The sequence below is a fragment of the Rhipicephalus sanguineus genome, chromosome 1, assembly GCF_013339695.2.
Source record: "Rhipicephalus sanguineus isolate Rsan-2018 chromosome 1, BIME_Rsan_1.4, whole genome shotgun sequence".
In the NCBI taxonomy this organism is placed as follows: Eukaryota; Metazoa; Arthropoda; class Arachnida; order Ixodida; family Ixodidae; genus Rhipicephalus; species Rhipicephalus sanguineus.
Window position 1 is genome coordinate 297,931,863 of NC_051176.1, and position 16,978 is coordinate 297,948,840.

At 45.8% G+C, this 16,978-nt stretch overlaps 1 protein-coding gene across 2 annotated transcripts; it reads left to right on the forward strand.

The window, feature by feature from the left end:
- Positions 1 to 247: 247 nt before the first annotated feature.
- LOC119379336 (protease inhibitor carrapatin) lies at positions 248 to 16,788 on the forward strand. Of its 2 annotated transcripts, XM_049411934.1 has the most exons (4): positions 248 to 389; positions 7,407 to 7,586; positions 9,429 to 9,510; positions 16,687 to 16,788. In XM_049411934.1, coding segments are annotated over exons 1-4 (318 nt in total). In that variant the 5' UTR covers positions 248 to 334; the 3' UTR covers positions 16,688 to 16,788. The 2 variants fall into 2 exon arrangements, with proteins under 2 accessions (XP_049267891.1, XP_037504542.1); XM_037648614.2 differs by lacking the exon at positions 9,429 to 9,510.
- The last annotated feature ends 190 nt before the right edge of the window (positions 16,789 to 16,978 follow it).

The following is a 16,978-nucleotide window of genomic DNA, read 5'->3' on the forward strand; positions in this document are numbered from 1 at the left end:
CGGTGTGGGAGGACGCAGCGTGCTCGCGCGCATCTGCTTGCCTGTTAATCCGAATAGGATGCGTAGGTTTTGATTCGGTTTTCTTTGACATCGTCAGTAGGTCAGACACGGTCGCGGGAGCGTGGCTGAAGGGCGCGACCGCCGGCTGATGGTTTCCGGGTTCCCGCGTCAAGTCGTTAGCGGCGGCGGCGGCGTGGAGTGGGGGGCTGTTCCACTTTGCCGCCGACGCCGCGGTGCTCGCGTCGTCAGGTGACCCGCGTGCAACCGGTTGGGCGCTGTATTTAAACCAGCCGCCGAGGAGAGGGCTCGCTTTTGTGCCTCTTGCGCCGCCAACATGAAGTCCCTTGTGTGCCTCGTCTGCCTGCTTCTCATCTCCCTTTCACTCGTGTGTGAGTAGAAATCGCTAATTGCTTTGTGGCTCTTGTCCGACCGCCCACCCCTTGCGACCAGCGCCACGGGCAGTGCTCCTGACGCCCCTGGTGCCAAGTTTCCTTTTGCGTGAATTCGGCATTTGTCTCGCCGCTGCGGGTGCCTACGAGGATGATCGGAACACGCGGTTCTCCGATTTGGTCTCGTCACTTCCGAGAATGTCAGGAATGAAAAGATTTTACCACCACGCTTCGGGGAGTCGGCTGCTTCTCGCCGGACACGCCGGACCAGCCGAGGCATACTGGACATTTATCGTCCCGTCTGCTTCCTGTCGTCCAACGTACCAATGAGGACCACTCGACTTCTCGAAGTAGCATTTGAATGTAAATGCATGCCTCGCTGCTGTCTTCTGTGGTTATGGCGGAGCTTGTGTAGCGAGAACTACGAAGAATATTCATGTAAAGCCAGAGAATAAGGGACTGTGAAAATGGATTCCTGAACTTACTGCTGGAAAGTTTTCTAATACTGACATGTAGTGAAGTCGCAATCAGAATTTTATTAAGGAGGATGGTTTCTATTTCAGATATATCCTTGCAGCTATATAGCCTTTCTTACACTTTCTTTGCAACTCACACCCCATGACTTTCAATATCGCTCTTGCGGTCCTTTTTATTTTGCCCGTGTGCGTGCGGGAGGCAAAACCATTCGAACTAATGAAGGCTCGAACAACGGAGCTTCCATTTAAGCGCGATCACTCTTCGTCTTGCTTTTTGTTAACTGCATGGTGCCTTTATAAGAACGCGTCGTCGGTTTTCAGGTGCATCCAATTGTATCGCGCATACCACGAACGCGACGGGGCGTCAAAGTCCCACATAACAACTAGCGCTTTTAATTAGTTTGAAAAAGTAGCCGCCACTATTGTAAAGCTTTGAATCCTAGTTGTCCTGCTTTTCTTTTGACAAAAGGAAAGTCTAACGCATTCGGAATCATGTTTTTGTCATGGCTTTCCCAGTATCCTTTAAATACCAACGAACTGCGAAACTGTATTCCTTACATTCATGCATATTCCTCTCAGATCTCTTTTTATTATCACACTCTAGTAGTCCTATAAGGAGTACCGCAGAACAATGTCTTAGCAACCACCTTTATTCCATCTGCTGCAGTATATACAAGCGACCTTGGCATGGCAACATTGACATCCAACGAACGTGCACTTGGCTAACAAAGTTCATGGAAGAAAGGTGTTATTTCGGCAATGTGGAGGTGATCACATGCAACGTCTTGCGAAGCCTGTTTGCTGCCTGCATTTCTTTATAAATAGAGTGGACCTTGAGGTAGAAAACGAGTTTTGTAGGAGTTGGTGGGATTCATTTGCTTCTAGCTGAGGTTTGGCTAATACATTGTGTGGACACAATCACGGTCTCGCTAGAAATCTGGAATTACGAAAAAAAAAAAGACGCGGCAGTAGGTGCACGTGCGCAAGTATCGACCCATGCAGCGTCCCACTGGTGCAGCTTCGGTCAGAGATTGCGTCGTCTTTTCATGCGCTCTACTTTAGCGGAAAAGCCCCACACGTCAAGTCCGGTTTCTTGTCCGTGTAAGGGGGCCAGGTGCCGAGGCACAACACTTGCTTCGTGTGTGCGAAGTTGAGTCGCGAGCAGGTGCACAGCGCCGTCGTAATCTGAAGCACTGGCGTGTACGAAGGCCTGTATAATCGGCCTTGAGCACAGATTACGAGGAAACAGCCAAAATTACATCCGAATTCCTTTCTGCGTACTCTACGAACTTTTGTTCTCAAAGTTATGTGGGTAAACATATACCGGTGTGGCAAAGTATAAGCTAACTGGAAAAGAGGCAGCAGCATGTTTAAGACACGTTTTTACGTCGATATACTCGCAATAAGTTCAAACAGGACTTTTCTTTTTCACAATGTGTAAACTTACATTAAGCTAATATAACTTCTTTATAACGTGGCGTAAATTAATGTACCGATCTCGCGAAAAATTGAATGGGAACAAAGTAGTCTAAGCGGGAAAGGCAGGTGCTGTGCCTTTCAACATCGATAATTCAAGGGAGTTGTTTTTACATTACAGCGAATGCATCTTCAAGGTGTCCGATCTGCTTCACGTCTGAAACTGATTGCCTAAAGGCAAAATCATCTTGATAACCTTGCTTATCTTGGTCCTCTTGTGTAACGGAGCAGTAGCAAGGTGGACCTGTATGAGCTCGTACGCAGATGAATTGATAGCCTTTCTCTGCTTGATTTTTATTTAAAGCAACCTCGATAGAATGAAGGTTGCCTGCGGATCTTGCGTCTTGCCGACTGCTTATCACTATTGCATTTGTTTTAGCCCATTATATATTCAGGATCATGGTTTGTGTTATCATCTTAAGTTTCAAGGTAACTATAAAGCAGCTGCAGCACATGACTTCGCTTCGTTATCGCAGAACCTTGTCCAGTTGTGATCGAATCGATAGTAAAAGCAGCTTATATCTTTGTCACTTATAGAGGTGTCCACAGATCACCAGAGCAGTTAACCTCTCGATAAGCTGCGTTGTTTCACACACAACGATGAGGACACTTGAAGTTGACTTTATTTTGCATTGACCAAGGCTACGGGTCACGTGGAAAATAACTTGTAATCGGCAATTGTGTGTTTATTGATTGTGTACGCAATTATTTTTGACGCCATGCGTACAGAATATATGAAAGGAAACTCTTTTTTTACGATTTCCATGTTAGCATACTCATTAACAGATTGTTAGATTTTTTTTTGTGCCGCAGTTTTTAACCAGCTATAAGGAAACACGACTATCAGTTGTGCTTTCTTTGAACGAAGTTTTGACACCCCCACACCACTCTTCCGTACCGGCACAAAGGCGCGGCTTTCATTGCCGGCGTCAGACAGCGACAGAATTTAGATGGAGGCGAAATGCAAAAACACTTGTGTACTTATCTTTAGGTGGGCATTAAAGAACCCCAGCTGGTCAACATTAATCCGTAGACTCCCACAACGACGTGCCTTATAATCATACCTTGTTTTTTGCACATAAAGTACCAGAAATTCATTTCGTAGATCTTGCCGAGCAAATAGGACGTGGTCGATTCAGTTCAGGGCCCCCGTTTGTTCGTGCCACTTCTCATGACCTCTGGGTCAACTGTCGCTGCTGCTGCGATTATGAGGCTGCCACTGAAGTATCAGGGAGAAGATGGGGGTCGAGAATTTGCGGGCTAGCCCGGAAGGGGTGAGTGTTTTCAGGTGCAATGACATAGTGTAAACTTTGTTGCGCAGAAGGTACCGCATGAACGATATGTGTTGTGCGGAAGCAGGCGAAGGATAACTTGAAAGAAGAATGCATTAGTTTGTCACGCGACGGCTTCTTGCAGTCTTAATGTTGGCTGGGCCGGTTGGAATGTATTTTGTTTAGTCTGCAATGTTGCAGCGTTTCAATTAAATTCAGTAGTTCTGTAGGAGAAAATATTGTAGCTAAGTGGATGAGAATGATTTTAATGTATCGCGAATAGTGCTCTTCTTGGAAGCCGCAGCCATGTTCTTGTTAGGTACTTGTGACAGGGCTGTCAGGGCCGTTGTTTATTGACTGGCACAAATCCATTCGCGTATAAATTGAGGACGTATATCAGTTACCTTGAGTGACACATGTGGACAACATAAATAACAAAGAAAGCGAACACTGCTCGAGAAATAAACGAATGGATTACCGCTGTTGTCAGAAAAAACGACAAAAACAAATAATAAAATTGGGGGCAAATTTAATACATACTGACTGTTATATGAGTTGCGTAACCACTGCCGAAAGTATTATCAGAAACGAAAACGACGGCATTGTACTTATTCGCGTTATGAAGAAAAAGAAGGGCAACAAAATGAAAATAGATGTGCAACGGAGGAACCACTCATAAAACTGAAGGAATGGAAAAATGTTAAGTTGTCTGGCGTCTATAAGCAAAGGATCGTCGGTGATTTGAGTATGTGGCAGCTGCCGACGGCCATGTATTGTTTCCTTGATTCTTTTTTTTTTCAGTTTTGGTTTTCTTCAGTTTTAGATTTGCTGCACTTCACCGTTCGGTTTTGTACTATCAGCGGTAACAAATCTATGCTGTAATAAAGAGATTTACCCAAATACGAAGGTAGGGTTGCCAATGTCCTTGCGAGAAATATACCGCGGACGTGCACATCCGCAGAGCGGTGGTCTTCCGCCTTTACGCCTTGGCAAACAGAAGTGGTAAAATCGGTCATAAATGTGTCTAAGTGTGGTCAATGTCTTTTAATAGCCACAATTTTGTCTTTCAGCAAATATCAACTGTAGGCCAACTAGCTTTTCTTCTTGAAGACAAATGATAAAATGAGTCAGTGGCGTCTGTCTGCAACCGCCGGGTTGATTTCTTCCTTGAGAAACTTTGCTATAGGCATGCGTATGACGAACTTCACTCCCGTTGACAGTGTCAGCCTTATTGGAAAGAAAGTGAGGTCAGTTGACGCAATCGTCTTGCAGATGACACATTGAACTTAGCTCGAAGAATGGATCGCCAGCTCCGAACTCATATTCTATTGCACGAGTGCGACAGGCGTAGTACAGAAGAACTGACATTTGAGCGAGTTGGATTCTGTCCAACATGTTGGGTGTTCCTCTTTACCCCTGTCTTCATTGTATTGCGCTGAATCCACTCAACATGTTTAAGGCGTAATACTGTGCGCTGGTCCCCGACACGCCGGCAAGCGAGTATCGTACGTGCATTAATTCTGATAAAACATTCGATAGTATCTGGTGCTCTCCTATTATATTTTCACGTCGTTTTGCATTGCGTACAATGCATCAGCTAAGTCGTGCTAAAGCGTCTCTTTCGATGACTTCATTTTATTTGCGACACAGAGCGCACCCGTTAGATTCGCAAGTTTTGCAAAAGAAATGAACGGGACGCTCTCGGTCGCGAAGACCGGTAAGTCGCAGGCGGTTGAGCTTCGGCGGCCAGCGGCGATACGCATGAAGCAATGATATTTACCACGCCGCACGCTCTATGCGAGATTCCCAGCGGAACTGGTCTGCGCGTTATCTCCGACGCGAACAAGACGAGCATAATGAAGCAAAACACGTCGAGCGCTGAGAAAGGTGGGATGACCTCCCTCGACAGCGGGGAGGGACGTCATGGGGGTCACAGGGTGGACCGACGCCATCATCATGGCACTCACGTCACCGACGCTCCTTGTGCGAGCTCCCTGGAACTCGACCACCGAAGCAGACTCGGAGGGCCAACACCTTCTCTCTAGGCGCGCAGTCTTTGTTTCGTTGCTCAAGTGAGGCAGGGAATGCCGTCTCGATAGCTCGGAAGGAGTGCGCGCAACCTCTGGAGCGAGCATACGATGATGGCGAGATAGGCGCCCGAAGGCCATGACGGCACTTGCGGCCGGGGAAGCGCCGGACCCGTTATCCTTGCGCACGTCAAGGCTACGTGTGGCCACGTCTCTGATTGCACCACCAGCGGCACTGGATGCTGCGGTAAAAAAGAGCGTGGGACTGAAAGGCAGCCTGCGCAGCATCACCGGCGACCTGCGGGTTTGGTGCAGAGGTGTCCTTTAAACCGCGCACACGAGCGGCGATCGGACCCACCTGACGAGTATTCAACGTGGATAAGCAGAACCGAGTGTCTAGCGATGGGGGCCGCAAAGCGAATAATTTAATAAAATATGCGACTGGTTCATGGGGGACCTGAGATCTCTGCACTTAGAGGAGAGGCTTGCGGCAGACGCAAATAGATACTGTACGCCGAAAGGACCTTAACATATATCTGGGGAAAAAAAAAACAAAAAAAAAACGTCGGCAGTGATCCGTACGTGCAGTGAGTGCTATTTTAGGCTCGATAGACTTCTCCACAGGAAAAAAAAAAAAGAAAAGAAAAGAAAACTGCGATCGAGAAAGGGGTCAGGAAAATAGAGGCAATCTCTCCACTCTTGTTTAGAAGAGGTACACGAACGACTAGTTTGGGAAGAAATAGGAATAAAGTTAAACGAATAATATCTCGGCAACTTACGGTTTGAAAATGAAATTGCGCTCTTCGGCAATAATGGCGACAAATTGCAACAAATGACTGAAGACTTCAACTGGGAAAGCTTTAAAGTAGAGTTCAAGAAAAATATGCAAACGACAAAAATAATGTTAGGAGGCCCGGCGAGAGAACGCGAGTTCACGATTGACAACCAGCCATTAGAACCTGTGCAAGGGTCCGTATACTCAGTAGGCCAATTACTAAAATAGGGAGCCTAGTCGTGAAAAGGAAGTTGACGAGTAGGCTCCATAGGTGTTCGATGATGGACCGGGGTGCATACGGCAGGCAGTCCCATAACATCACCGGCTACTTAGCGCTGTCCGTGAAGCGAAAGTGCTCATTCACTGCATTTTGCCGGTACGAAAATGATGTTCTGATGATGTTCTTTAGTGTGGTGACAAGCTTTCCATGATAGAGAACTCTGATGAAAGCACTGGCCCGGCCGCAAGTACACCTCGCTTGTTTGATCCTGCAAGTTGCTTACGCGTAACTTAGGCTACTAAGTAAGTGCAAGTTACAAGCTTACTCAGAACGGTAATTGAATGACAGCAACTCGAGTATAGTTATGCAAGTTATGTGCAAGCGTGTCTCGTAATAATGCCAGGAGATTATGTTCGAACCTAAATTGTTTATGGTATAGAAGAGAAGGAGAACGCAGAAAGGTGAACGTCTGCATTGTTATACCGACCCTAAATAAACCAGATCTATGACATGAGATAAATTTCATGAACGAAAATTTCTAGTGAACACGTGCATTCGTGCAGTTAGTCGTAACTGGTCTCTTGCTTTCCTGTACGGTTCGAAATTATCCCTGACCATGCAACATAGCAGTAAGCTTTGGCTTGACGTGCAATATTTTATAAAAATTTCAGCGTATTCCCATATTTTTTATGGAAAAGGGTTTATCTGTGCGTAACCACTCTCCCTTAACGAGCCCTTTGCTCAGAGATGACCCTTTGGTCACTGTGCGCAGGCAATGCTGCGCACAACAAAGCGTGCACCCTAAAGAAGGACCCCGGGAACTGCGAAGATGCTTCGACCAAGTGGTACTATGACAGCAAGACCAACTCCTGCAAGCTGTTCGTGTACGGAGGTTGCGACGGCAACGACAACCGCTTCGACACAGAGGCCAAATGCAAGACGGCGTGCGTCCGTGAGTATGACGCGTCGGATGCTGGAACAGGACACAAGGCGCAGGCCGGCATCTGATGTGCTAAAAGACCGAAGTGAGGCAGCTGATTACGTTCAGAGAGGAAAGCAAAACACCAGAACACCCCCCCCCCATTCTCTCTCTCTCTCTCTCACACACACACACACACACACACACACACACACACACACACACACACACACACACACACACACACACACACACACACACACACACACACACGCACGCACGCACACAGACGTACATACATACATACATACATACATACATACATACATACATACATACATACATACATACATACATACATACATACATACACGCACGCTCGCGCACACACACACACACACACATTTTTATTAAGTTTCGGTACGCTTTCTAGCTGAACTTTGCCCTGCGTTGGTTCAAACTTTTTCGCGTCAAAACTTACTGTTATTCTTTTACCGTCACTATTGTTCTTTTACTATCATTATCTGGGCCAAAACGCAAAAAACTTTTACGCTGAAGGGATATTCTCTATATAAGCTAGAAGAATCAAAACAGGAATGTCGAAATGCTAATGTATTCATATTTATGATATATGTGAAAAGCAAATGCCTTGACAGTAACGTCATTATGTGTTGAAATGTTGAGGTGCTTTATATCGGTGATAACTCGTTTTTATTCGCACGAAACATTTTTTTTATGAAGACGAGACACGAAACATACTGTTACCGCCACGCACTGAACGCCAGTGAGAGTGTTAGTTCAACGGAAAACACCTTGTCTTTCAGCGTAGCCAAAAGCACTTCGAGAATTGGAGTCATCGTGGCCACAGCAGCATTATTCTTGGACTGAAGTTGACCCCACGGCGCATGCGGCCGCGGTCGTGGTGCTTTCACTCAAAATGCGAACGTGCTCCAGTGACGTAGCCAGTTTGGGGGCTTCAGCAATCCCCCTCCCCCCGATATTTTTCATGGGATGCACACACACATACACACACGCACGACCATACACAAAGAAGAGTGAGAAACGTCACCCCCTCCCCCCAAACAAATTTCGTGCTCTGCTAGCTGCGACAGGAGACGCAATATATTGGCCAGTAGTTTGAGCACGACTTACTTTTGGTCAGCGACATAACGCTACGAGAGAAAACGGACTATTTATGGCGCGCAGGATAAGTCCTTTCTTCAGTAAAAAGTGCATGTTCATGAATTAATAATCCATGTATTTCTTATCCATTTATCCTTTACTTCCATGTTCGCTCCACCAAAACATGTATGTTGGATGGTCGCATTCTCTGAGACATTTAAGAGACGACGGAAGGCGACAATAAAAGGCTGAAAACAGGTTACGCCAAAGAAAAGGTTACGCTTGCGCATCCACTGAAATGTGCGCTTCACTCCCCTAAGCCCAATCTGACGTTAACTGCTAAAATTTTTTTTTTCAAGAAGCTGTTTGTCCTTTCGCCCAGGCCTCGCAAAGAAGGCGACGTCTTAGGATCATGCAGCTGTCTTGTGAGCTTTAAATCGGCAGAACGCGCGGTTCATGCAAGTTTCCTTTTCTATTCAGGAATGCGTAACCTTCGCTATATCGAAGAGCGTGGAAAATACGTTGCATCTGCGTCTCTCAAAGAATCTCTCAGCGAATGCTGCCCCTAGTGTGTGATTATCTTGCAGGTGTCGAGAGCGGAGACCATCTCGTGCCAGCGCCTGCTTGTCGTTGTAAGCTGGCGCTGAAGAGTCGTAGCGGCTCGGTGTGGGTTACATTGCAAAACCACAGGGGTGGGTGCTGCGGTTGAGACACTGTTTTTAAAGAAGTGCCATCGAACGTGTTTCCTCATAGGGTGCCTCGATCAGCTGTCTGCCGAGCAACGCTTAACGTGGAAAGGCTTCCTTCAACTGCTGCCCAAGCAGGCGCCATGCTGGTGGGTTAATTCGAGCCACTTTACTGTTCGCGGTCACTCGAAGCGCTCATCCGCTTACCGCTGTGCGCCATCACGACAGCAAAATGCTGGCAACGTCGGGTGTGCACAGTGTTTCGGGACGGGTGAATGTAATGGCGTCGAATGCAGGAACACGTTCTCTCTGTGCAGTGGAATTTTTAATTCGTGGGTTCAATTTTGATTCTTCGAAATAACAATTACTCGAATAATTCGCGTTGAAAGGAACATCTACAACCTAATAAATACTCCGCATAATTTTATTTATAGTTGTCTTACGAAAATTAGATTACCCAGAAGAATTCGTTCACGGGCTAGTTGGTGCCCGATCTTCAGTACAAGGTTTGTGCAGCGCGAAAGTTTCGTTTGTGCGTTTCTTCTTGGCCCGTCTCTTCGCGCTGCACAAGCTGTACACTGTAGATTACACAACCTTGTCAAAACCTTGTGCAAAAACAAAATAATTTACACGCATAGACTATTTATAAGAACGGACACCGAGCAAGCGTATATGTGATAGCGAACATAATGCGAACGGAAGTTTTTGACCTATGATGACCCTTTCTTACGAGCGGAAAGTGGGGTGTTTTTGACCCCAGGATATTTTCTGTGCAGGTTTTCATGTAGAAGTTTTCTGTGAACGCAATTAGAGCCTAACACATATCGATGTAGAATGTGTGCGAATGTTCCATATCCCCTCTTGTGTTTAGACTATTGCAGGAACATTTTACTTCTGTCTGGCCAAACATAGCTACAGTGTCGCGAAATTGTGAGGCGGTAACAGATAATAATGACAGTGCTGCTATAGTTGCGTCACAAGGAGGAAGGAGTACAATATGAGGTAAAATACCATGTCCCAAGGTTCATGGTAAAAAAGCAACGCAGCAGGAACGCAGGACCAATGCTGAAATAACTACCGAGAGGTGCATTGAGAACAGGAACAAGTAAACACGGAAACAGTGCGTAGTTCAGAGCCTGTTCGTGGCCCGTCCTCTATACTTCTCTAGCTTGTGGACCCGTCCCTGCTTCGCTGCCTTTTTACCATGGATATCAACCAACTGGTCCAGTTTTACATTCTAATGCATTTCAAAGGTTGCCACCTTCACTTTGGAACGAAATACTGTGCACCCTAAAGCGCGGAAGCACTTTACAACGCTCCCACATTTTGATGTCGACATTCAGTAGCTGCAGATGGCATGTAAATGACAGCTTACTGGCAGTGTGCGTACCGTTATATGTCGCATCTTACAGGTTCAAAAATAGCTCTCACGGGCACGCGACGTCAGTGACGCCATTGACGTCGGAAATTTCTTCATGTCAGTGACTATACGTCACTGTCCTGAAGAAGTAGTGCTCACCAAGCACAACATGAACTTGCAGATATACAATGGATACCCACAATAAGCCACCAGAAGACGAGCTTATCTCGCCACAATTTCTCTGCACGAGAGTCTATTTGCACCTCAAAAGTTAGTGTTCACGTGACCTGAGCAGAAGCGTCACAGGCAAGATTCTGCGTGGCACTGCATAGGTATCGCCTTTTGGCCAGCGTGAGTGGTCGGTCCGTGTCACTGCAGGGGACCAGTGACCTACGCCGTGCCAATTCGCGGTTCTCATTATTTTGCCGGCATCAGAACTGCCAGAGCCAGAGTCGACAGCAGCGTGCCGCTCTACCAGTGACGTCAAGCGTGACGTTTCTGCTCTGGTCGCGTGACCCCGAGCTATTGAGATGCGAATAGACGCTCCCTTTGCTGCTTTTGCTCGTTGCGCTTGACCTGAGCGCATTCATCATAGTGCGTACACTCACTCACCTCAGCTCTAACCACTTTAACTCTGCGTTCCTGCGATGAAGTAGACACCCGGAAGAAAGCCATAAATCTGAGTATCTTTCAACGTCTCAAAGGTTTTCCCGGAAAATCATCCTGTAACTTGGAATCATGCGCCTCGTAGAAATGTTTCTTGGTAACATGAAAACTTAGGCAGTAGATCCATACGAGGCATAGCCACAAAGAATATTCTCACGCGTGTGTACAAACAGTATAATGTTTCATTGCGATTGCATGGTCTAGAACGAGCCTGCTCCAGAAGGGAAGACCACCAAGCTTTAAGCTTTCTCACGGATGATTTCTTCGTCGTATGAATGCACAACCGCAGATACCCTGGCATGTCTCTTTTGCGCCACTACTAAAACTCGACGCATGAATTTGAAGATGTACTCTCAGAAGCACGATAACGCAGTGAAAGAAGAAAGAGATTAATAATAATAATAATAATAATAATAATAATAATAATAATAATAATAATAATAATAATAATAATAATAATAATAATAATAATAATAATAATAATAATAATGTGGTGTGATTTTAATTGGCCTCTTTCTGATCTATTACCCACTGCTTTATTATGCATCCAAGACATCAGCACTACATAAACCACAGTAATACCTTTTTTTGACAGTGGTCACACATTTCAAGTCATGCAACTCAGTGTAACATTGCTCCCGTGCCCTTCCGTTTAGATATGAAAACCACATCAATGTAATGACCATAAAGGCTGGCATATGTGCTCAAAGTGTCGGTATTACACATCTGCACAATCTTCAGAGGAGGCGACGTAAGATAGAACAAGTGCGACTTACAACGACCGCAGAGAATGCTTGGAAACCGAAAAATAAAGATCAAGGATATGGTGACTTTTATTGCACATATGTTTCACAAGACTAACATGGTAGTGGTGTTTCAGGCAAGACACAAGATAAAAACTATGCTAAAGTTTTTCGGTTGTTGCGTCTCTATACTACGTGCGCACTTTATTTATTATTTTCTTGCCGGAAAATGCACTATTTGCGACTGAAAACGTGACATGTTTGTTTGAAACATAAGGCTAAGTGGTACCACAGACGAATGGTTGTCAAGAACACATTAAAGCGTTGCGGATGTGTATGATGCAGAGAAAAAATAAAGAACAGCGAAAACAAAGCAGAACAAACGAACAAAAACACGGCTGATCCCTCCGTCATAGGAATCGGTATAACACGAATATTAAACGTGTCTTCACAGAAGTAGTGCTTATTGTGTAGTGATATATGAGAGCTTGTACAATGTCTATTCGTGTTTGGCAGCTATAGCACCGTTTGACGTGGATGCACCCAGGTTGAGAGCATGTCTCTATCGCGACGACTAACGCCCATGATCGTTATTAAACCGTTGTGGTAGCTGACGGTGTGAACATATATTTGGACACAGCGAATCGTGAATCCCGCGTAAGGATGATATCAACAAGCTCATAATCAACACTGGTACCCGGTATGCGCTTCTTCAAAGCGTCGTCAATTAAGGAGAGAAACGGCACGGTGTGCGCTTTCTAGTAATGGGTAGCCGACGCCTGTGCTCATGCATACATAACCCACACTGCACTTCAGCAACACGGGAGGTGAGGTTCGTAACCTGAGCCGCAAACGCGTGCGTCTCGCAGGCGCTGCTCTCGTTCCACCAAGGCAGGACATTCGCCCGTCGAAATCGCGTCCTTTCTGCAACGCATATTGCAGCAATTTCGTTAGTCGGTGCTCTCGCAATTGAAGCAGTCGGCCGCGGAGAAATCCCGTCTGTGCACGTGGAAGCTGCACTACTCCGATGAGCCGACGCACGCTAACACGAAGCCAAAGGCAAAGAACGTAACTGCGTCAACGGTGCCTCGGCGACGCCAGCGCGGCCAGTCTACCTCTCTGGTATCGAGACGCTTTAACCATTACCTGCGATATCGCGTGCAATCTCGGAGGAAGCGCTAGTAAGCGTCGATCGTGAAGCATTACTTCTTTTCACCTCCCACAGACGGCGGCACCGCCCCGCTCCGGCCGCCGCGAAAGAGAATGTGCGAAAGATATAAGGCGCGTTCGCGCCGCGTCCAGCATCTCCGGAGTTAGCTTAGTCGGTAGCGCGTCGGGCGCTTGCCGTCGCGGCCGCAGTGTCGTGGGTTCGATTCCCAGCGGGGTATCTTTTTCTTGGTTTTTTCTTTCTCACCCTTTGGCGTCCATTTTATCAACGTCATATCCGTGACGGATGTACTTGGTGGACCCCGGCATAAAACACTTTCGTGTTAAAAAATAAACGGTACAATAGGCTTTATCACTAAAAGTTGCGACACGAGCCATTTGGTATGCTATCTTGGGATACTATAATATAGGGCCGCGTGAACTATATGAGGACAGAGCAGCTCACAGTGCTCACATTGTAACGCTAATTCGACATCAATTCGACAACAATGACATCAAGACGACAAGACTTTCGATCGCTCACCAGCTGTTGACATACTCCTTGCCGCCGCCTGTGCGTAGTGTCAGCTGCAAGAGTGACTACGTGCTGTGTGGCGAAGTGGCAACATAAATGCCGGGTGCGTTGTGAGGACCAACTTCAAAACATTTGTTCTTCTCTAAAACAAAAGCAAAAATGACTTGACAAGACTTTGTATTGCTTAACAATGAAGTGTTCTCTCGAATGCCATATAGATAGTATTTTTGCTCGCAACGCATCAATACAAAAAAATACGGTCAAAAATACGTTAAATAGCACATTTTCTCTGATTTCCTTAAAAAAAAAATGTGAAACAGATTTGACCTTTTATATTTTTGTATACAAAACTACACTTCCATGAAAAACGCACAAATATTTAGATTAGTCATGGAGGCGCGAGTTTATTTAATAAAAAATCGTGAACTTTCACCATTTTCCTTGTTTCTGAAAACATGTACCTTGCAGAAGAACACAAGAATTTCGGAAGTCTTATAGCAGGACGTTTGAACAGAACCTCTGTAGCGAAAGACCGACACACAAAGATAAATTTTGAATAATTTTTATTAATGCAGTTTGATTAAAGCGAGGGAAATTTGAGAAAGCGTCACGGGAATGAAAAAAACATTTTTACAAAGAAAGTTCTTGCCTCGTGCTCCATGTCACACAGCGAAAGTGCACAAATTTTATCAGCAATATCTGAAATTTCCGAGTGTCACGGCTGGGTATGGAATGTCGTAATATCATTAAGAGCGACGAAGACAGTCGTTTGTCAAGTGCAATACCACGAAAAGGATTGCGAGACTCATGATGGAAACAATCTCGGGGTAGGGAACCGTGGTAATTACGCAATAGGTGAGTCCATCACTACCGAATGTCCTTTTTTCTATATTGGCATTTCTCATCTTAATCGTGCTCACGACATTGAGACAGCCCATTATATTTTCGTACTCGTCATGCATTTTCAATTGTTTTGGTCCGCTAACGCCTGGATGCATCCTCGGTATCATACACATCGCTTCCAAATTTGGTAACCTTTGCACTAAACACGGCTACAAACGCAATGCCGCCCGTATTTTCCTATATTTAAGACTGCCCGTGTTTCAAACAGCATGCAAATCACCTAATTACAAGTTGCATGTTCACAGAAATATACCGTCGTTTTGCCACAAAAAGTAGTCAGCAATATAAAAAAGAACTGCGAAATATTTATATATTTGACGTTCGATGAGGGAGAACCACGCAGCAAATATCCGCTTTAGATGTAGTGAGAAAACGATTTTATTTGTTCGCAAGACTTGCGCAGTCGGGCTTACATAAGGTAAATTTATTTGCGCGTTTTTATTTTGCTTACGACACGACGCTGTATATGCCGTTATTTTAACGGATGAGTCGCCGTTGGATATGTACCATTTCCTCATCGAGCGGGATGTTGCTGCAGAAGTTTCCGGCAGAGCACTAAACGAATGTAACCGGCGTGTGTACAGGTGGCAAAGGAGTTGGCGCCCTATTAACTGACAGGACGTAAGAATGGGCTTGTTGGTGGTGATACATGGTGAAACTTGTGGCGCACTAAGAAGGACACGTACGAAGAAAGTGACGACAGGACGATGTGCATCGACCTGTCGTCACTTTCTTTGTCCGTGTCTTTCTTGTGCGCCACAAGTTTCACCCTATTACCGGTGCGGCTGCAGTGATTTCTAGCTGCACTGCTTGGAAAATAAGCCTTGTACATTTGATGAGTGTATGCACTGGGCACGTCCTACAGGTCTGAACATCTTGAGACCTCCCAGCATAGTCTACCCACGTAACCAGCCACAAGTGGATGCTATGTTCACATTGTCTTCCTCAGTAGATGTAGATATATATATGTATTTTTGGATCTGTCCTATTCTACAGAACGGTAAATTTATTTCTTTGATGCGTTGATTCATGTTGCGCTGATAAAAAGGCAATAAAAAAAGAAGCCAGAAGTTGCTCAACTGTAAAAAGCAGCAAAAAGTCAGGCTTAGCTGCGGTGGCACCTAACTTTACTGTGCATATATGATTTAACTTGAGGTTAGAAGAGTGTTGATCTTGAAAATTTCAACTGTTTCGGCCTAAAGCTCGCGTTGCTGTCCATGGGAAGTTTGTAGGCGAAACTTCCTCACGGAAAAAGTATACATTCATCGGATAGGTGCCCAACTATCGCGGTACGTATGTTATTATTCAATTTGGCAATGCAACAGCATCGTAGATTACCAGAAACAATGAGTAATTATCGCAAAGTCTTACGACATAAAAGGTAACATTTGATTCTACCTCGCTTTCCGAAACACCACATTTGCATAGCTAACACTCCTTTAGTATTTCTTTAAATGGATGTCAAGCTGGTATTCGGCAACCTGGGCAGAATTCTGGAAGGAATGCACGAGAGCAAAATGAATTTCTTTCGGAATTTCACTACGGGGAGCAGTGCGCTCGCGCATTAGCTCAATTCATTGCCGGTGGCATTAAATATGTAGCAAGATTATAAAGGTGCTCCTCTGTTGTTTATTAGAGATCACTAAAAACAGTGGTCACACTACACCTGACAGGTCTGAGTCCACAACGGACCAGCTATAACTGCCCCGGTTGTATGAGAGTATGTCTTATATTTGCCCTGTTAGGTGTATAAGTACACAGAATGGTAGCCAGTGTCATCTCGTCGTAAAATTACAAGCTGCTGGGTGCTTCTGCAAGGGCTTTCGTAGACCAACGTCTGCATCGGTGTGGCTCGTTCGGGTTCACGTCTGAAACGAGAGAGAGAGACACTGCTTATCGGGCATGCACATAGCGGGCAGAGCTGCGGCTGACCTCCAGGGACCAACTGTGGGCGTTTCTCTTTTTTTCCCAGATCCCCACAAGACGACCAGTGGATAGGGGCGGCAGCAGCAGAACCAGCCTCACTGACGGCAGCGGCGATCCGGTTCGACACATTAAAGACTGTTTTCAGATAGTCCAGGTCCGTTTCTGTCACCAGGGCTGTGGGTACGCATAATAAGGGTACATGGGGGTGTAGGGCGAATTGCCCGTTACAACCCTTCGTGTAACTATAGGGCCTGACTGGACTCGGCGCACAACTGTTCCGGTGGGCACCCTGGCCCGCTCGACGACCTCGACCGAGCTCGAGGACTCGGTGACCAGGC

Excerpts from the sequence above, each read along its gene's own strand:
- LOC119379336 (XM_049411934.1), top strand. The coding sequence starts at position 335 with ATGAAGTCCCTTGTGTGCCTCGTCTGCCTGCTTCTCATCTCCCTTTCA. Across the intron at positions 390-7,406 it reads CATCTCCCTTTCACTCGTGT|GCAATGCTGCGCACAACAAA; the intron begins GTGAGTAGAAAT and ends CACTGTGCGCAG. Across the intron at positions 7,587-9,428 it reads ATGCAAGACGGCGTGCGTCC|GGTGCCTCGATCAGCTGTCT; the intron begins GTGAGTATGACG and ends GTTTCCTCATAG.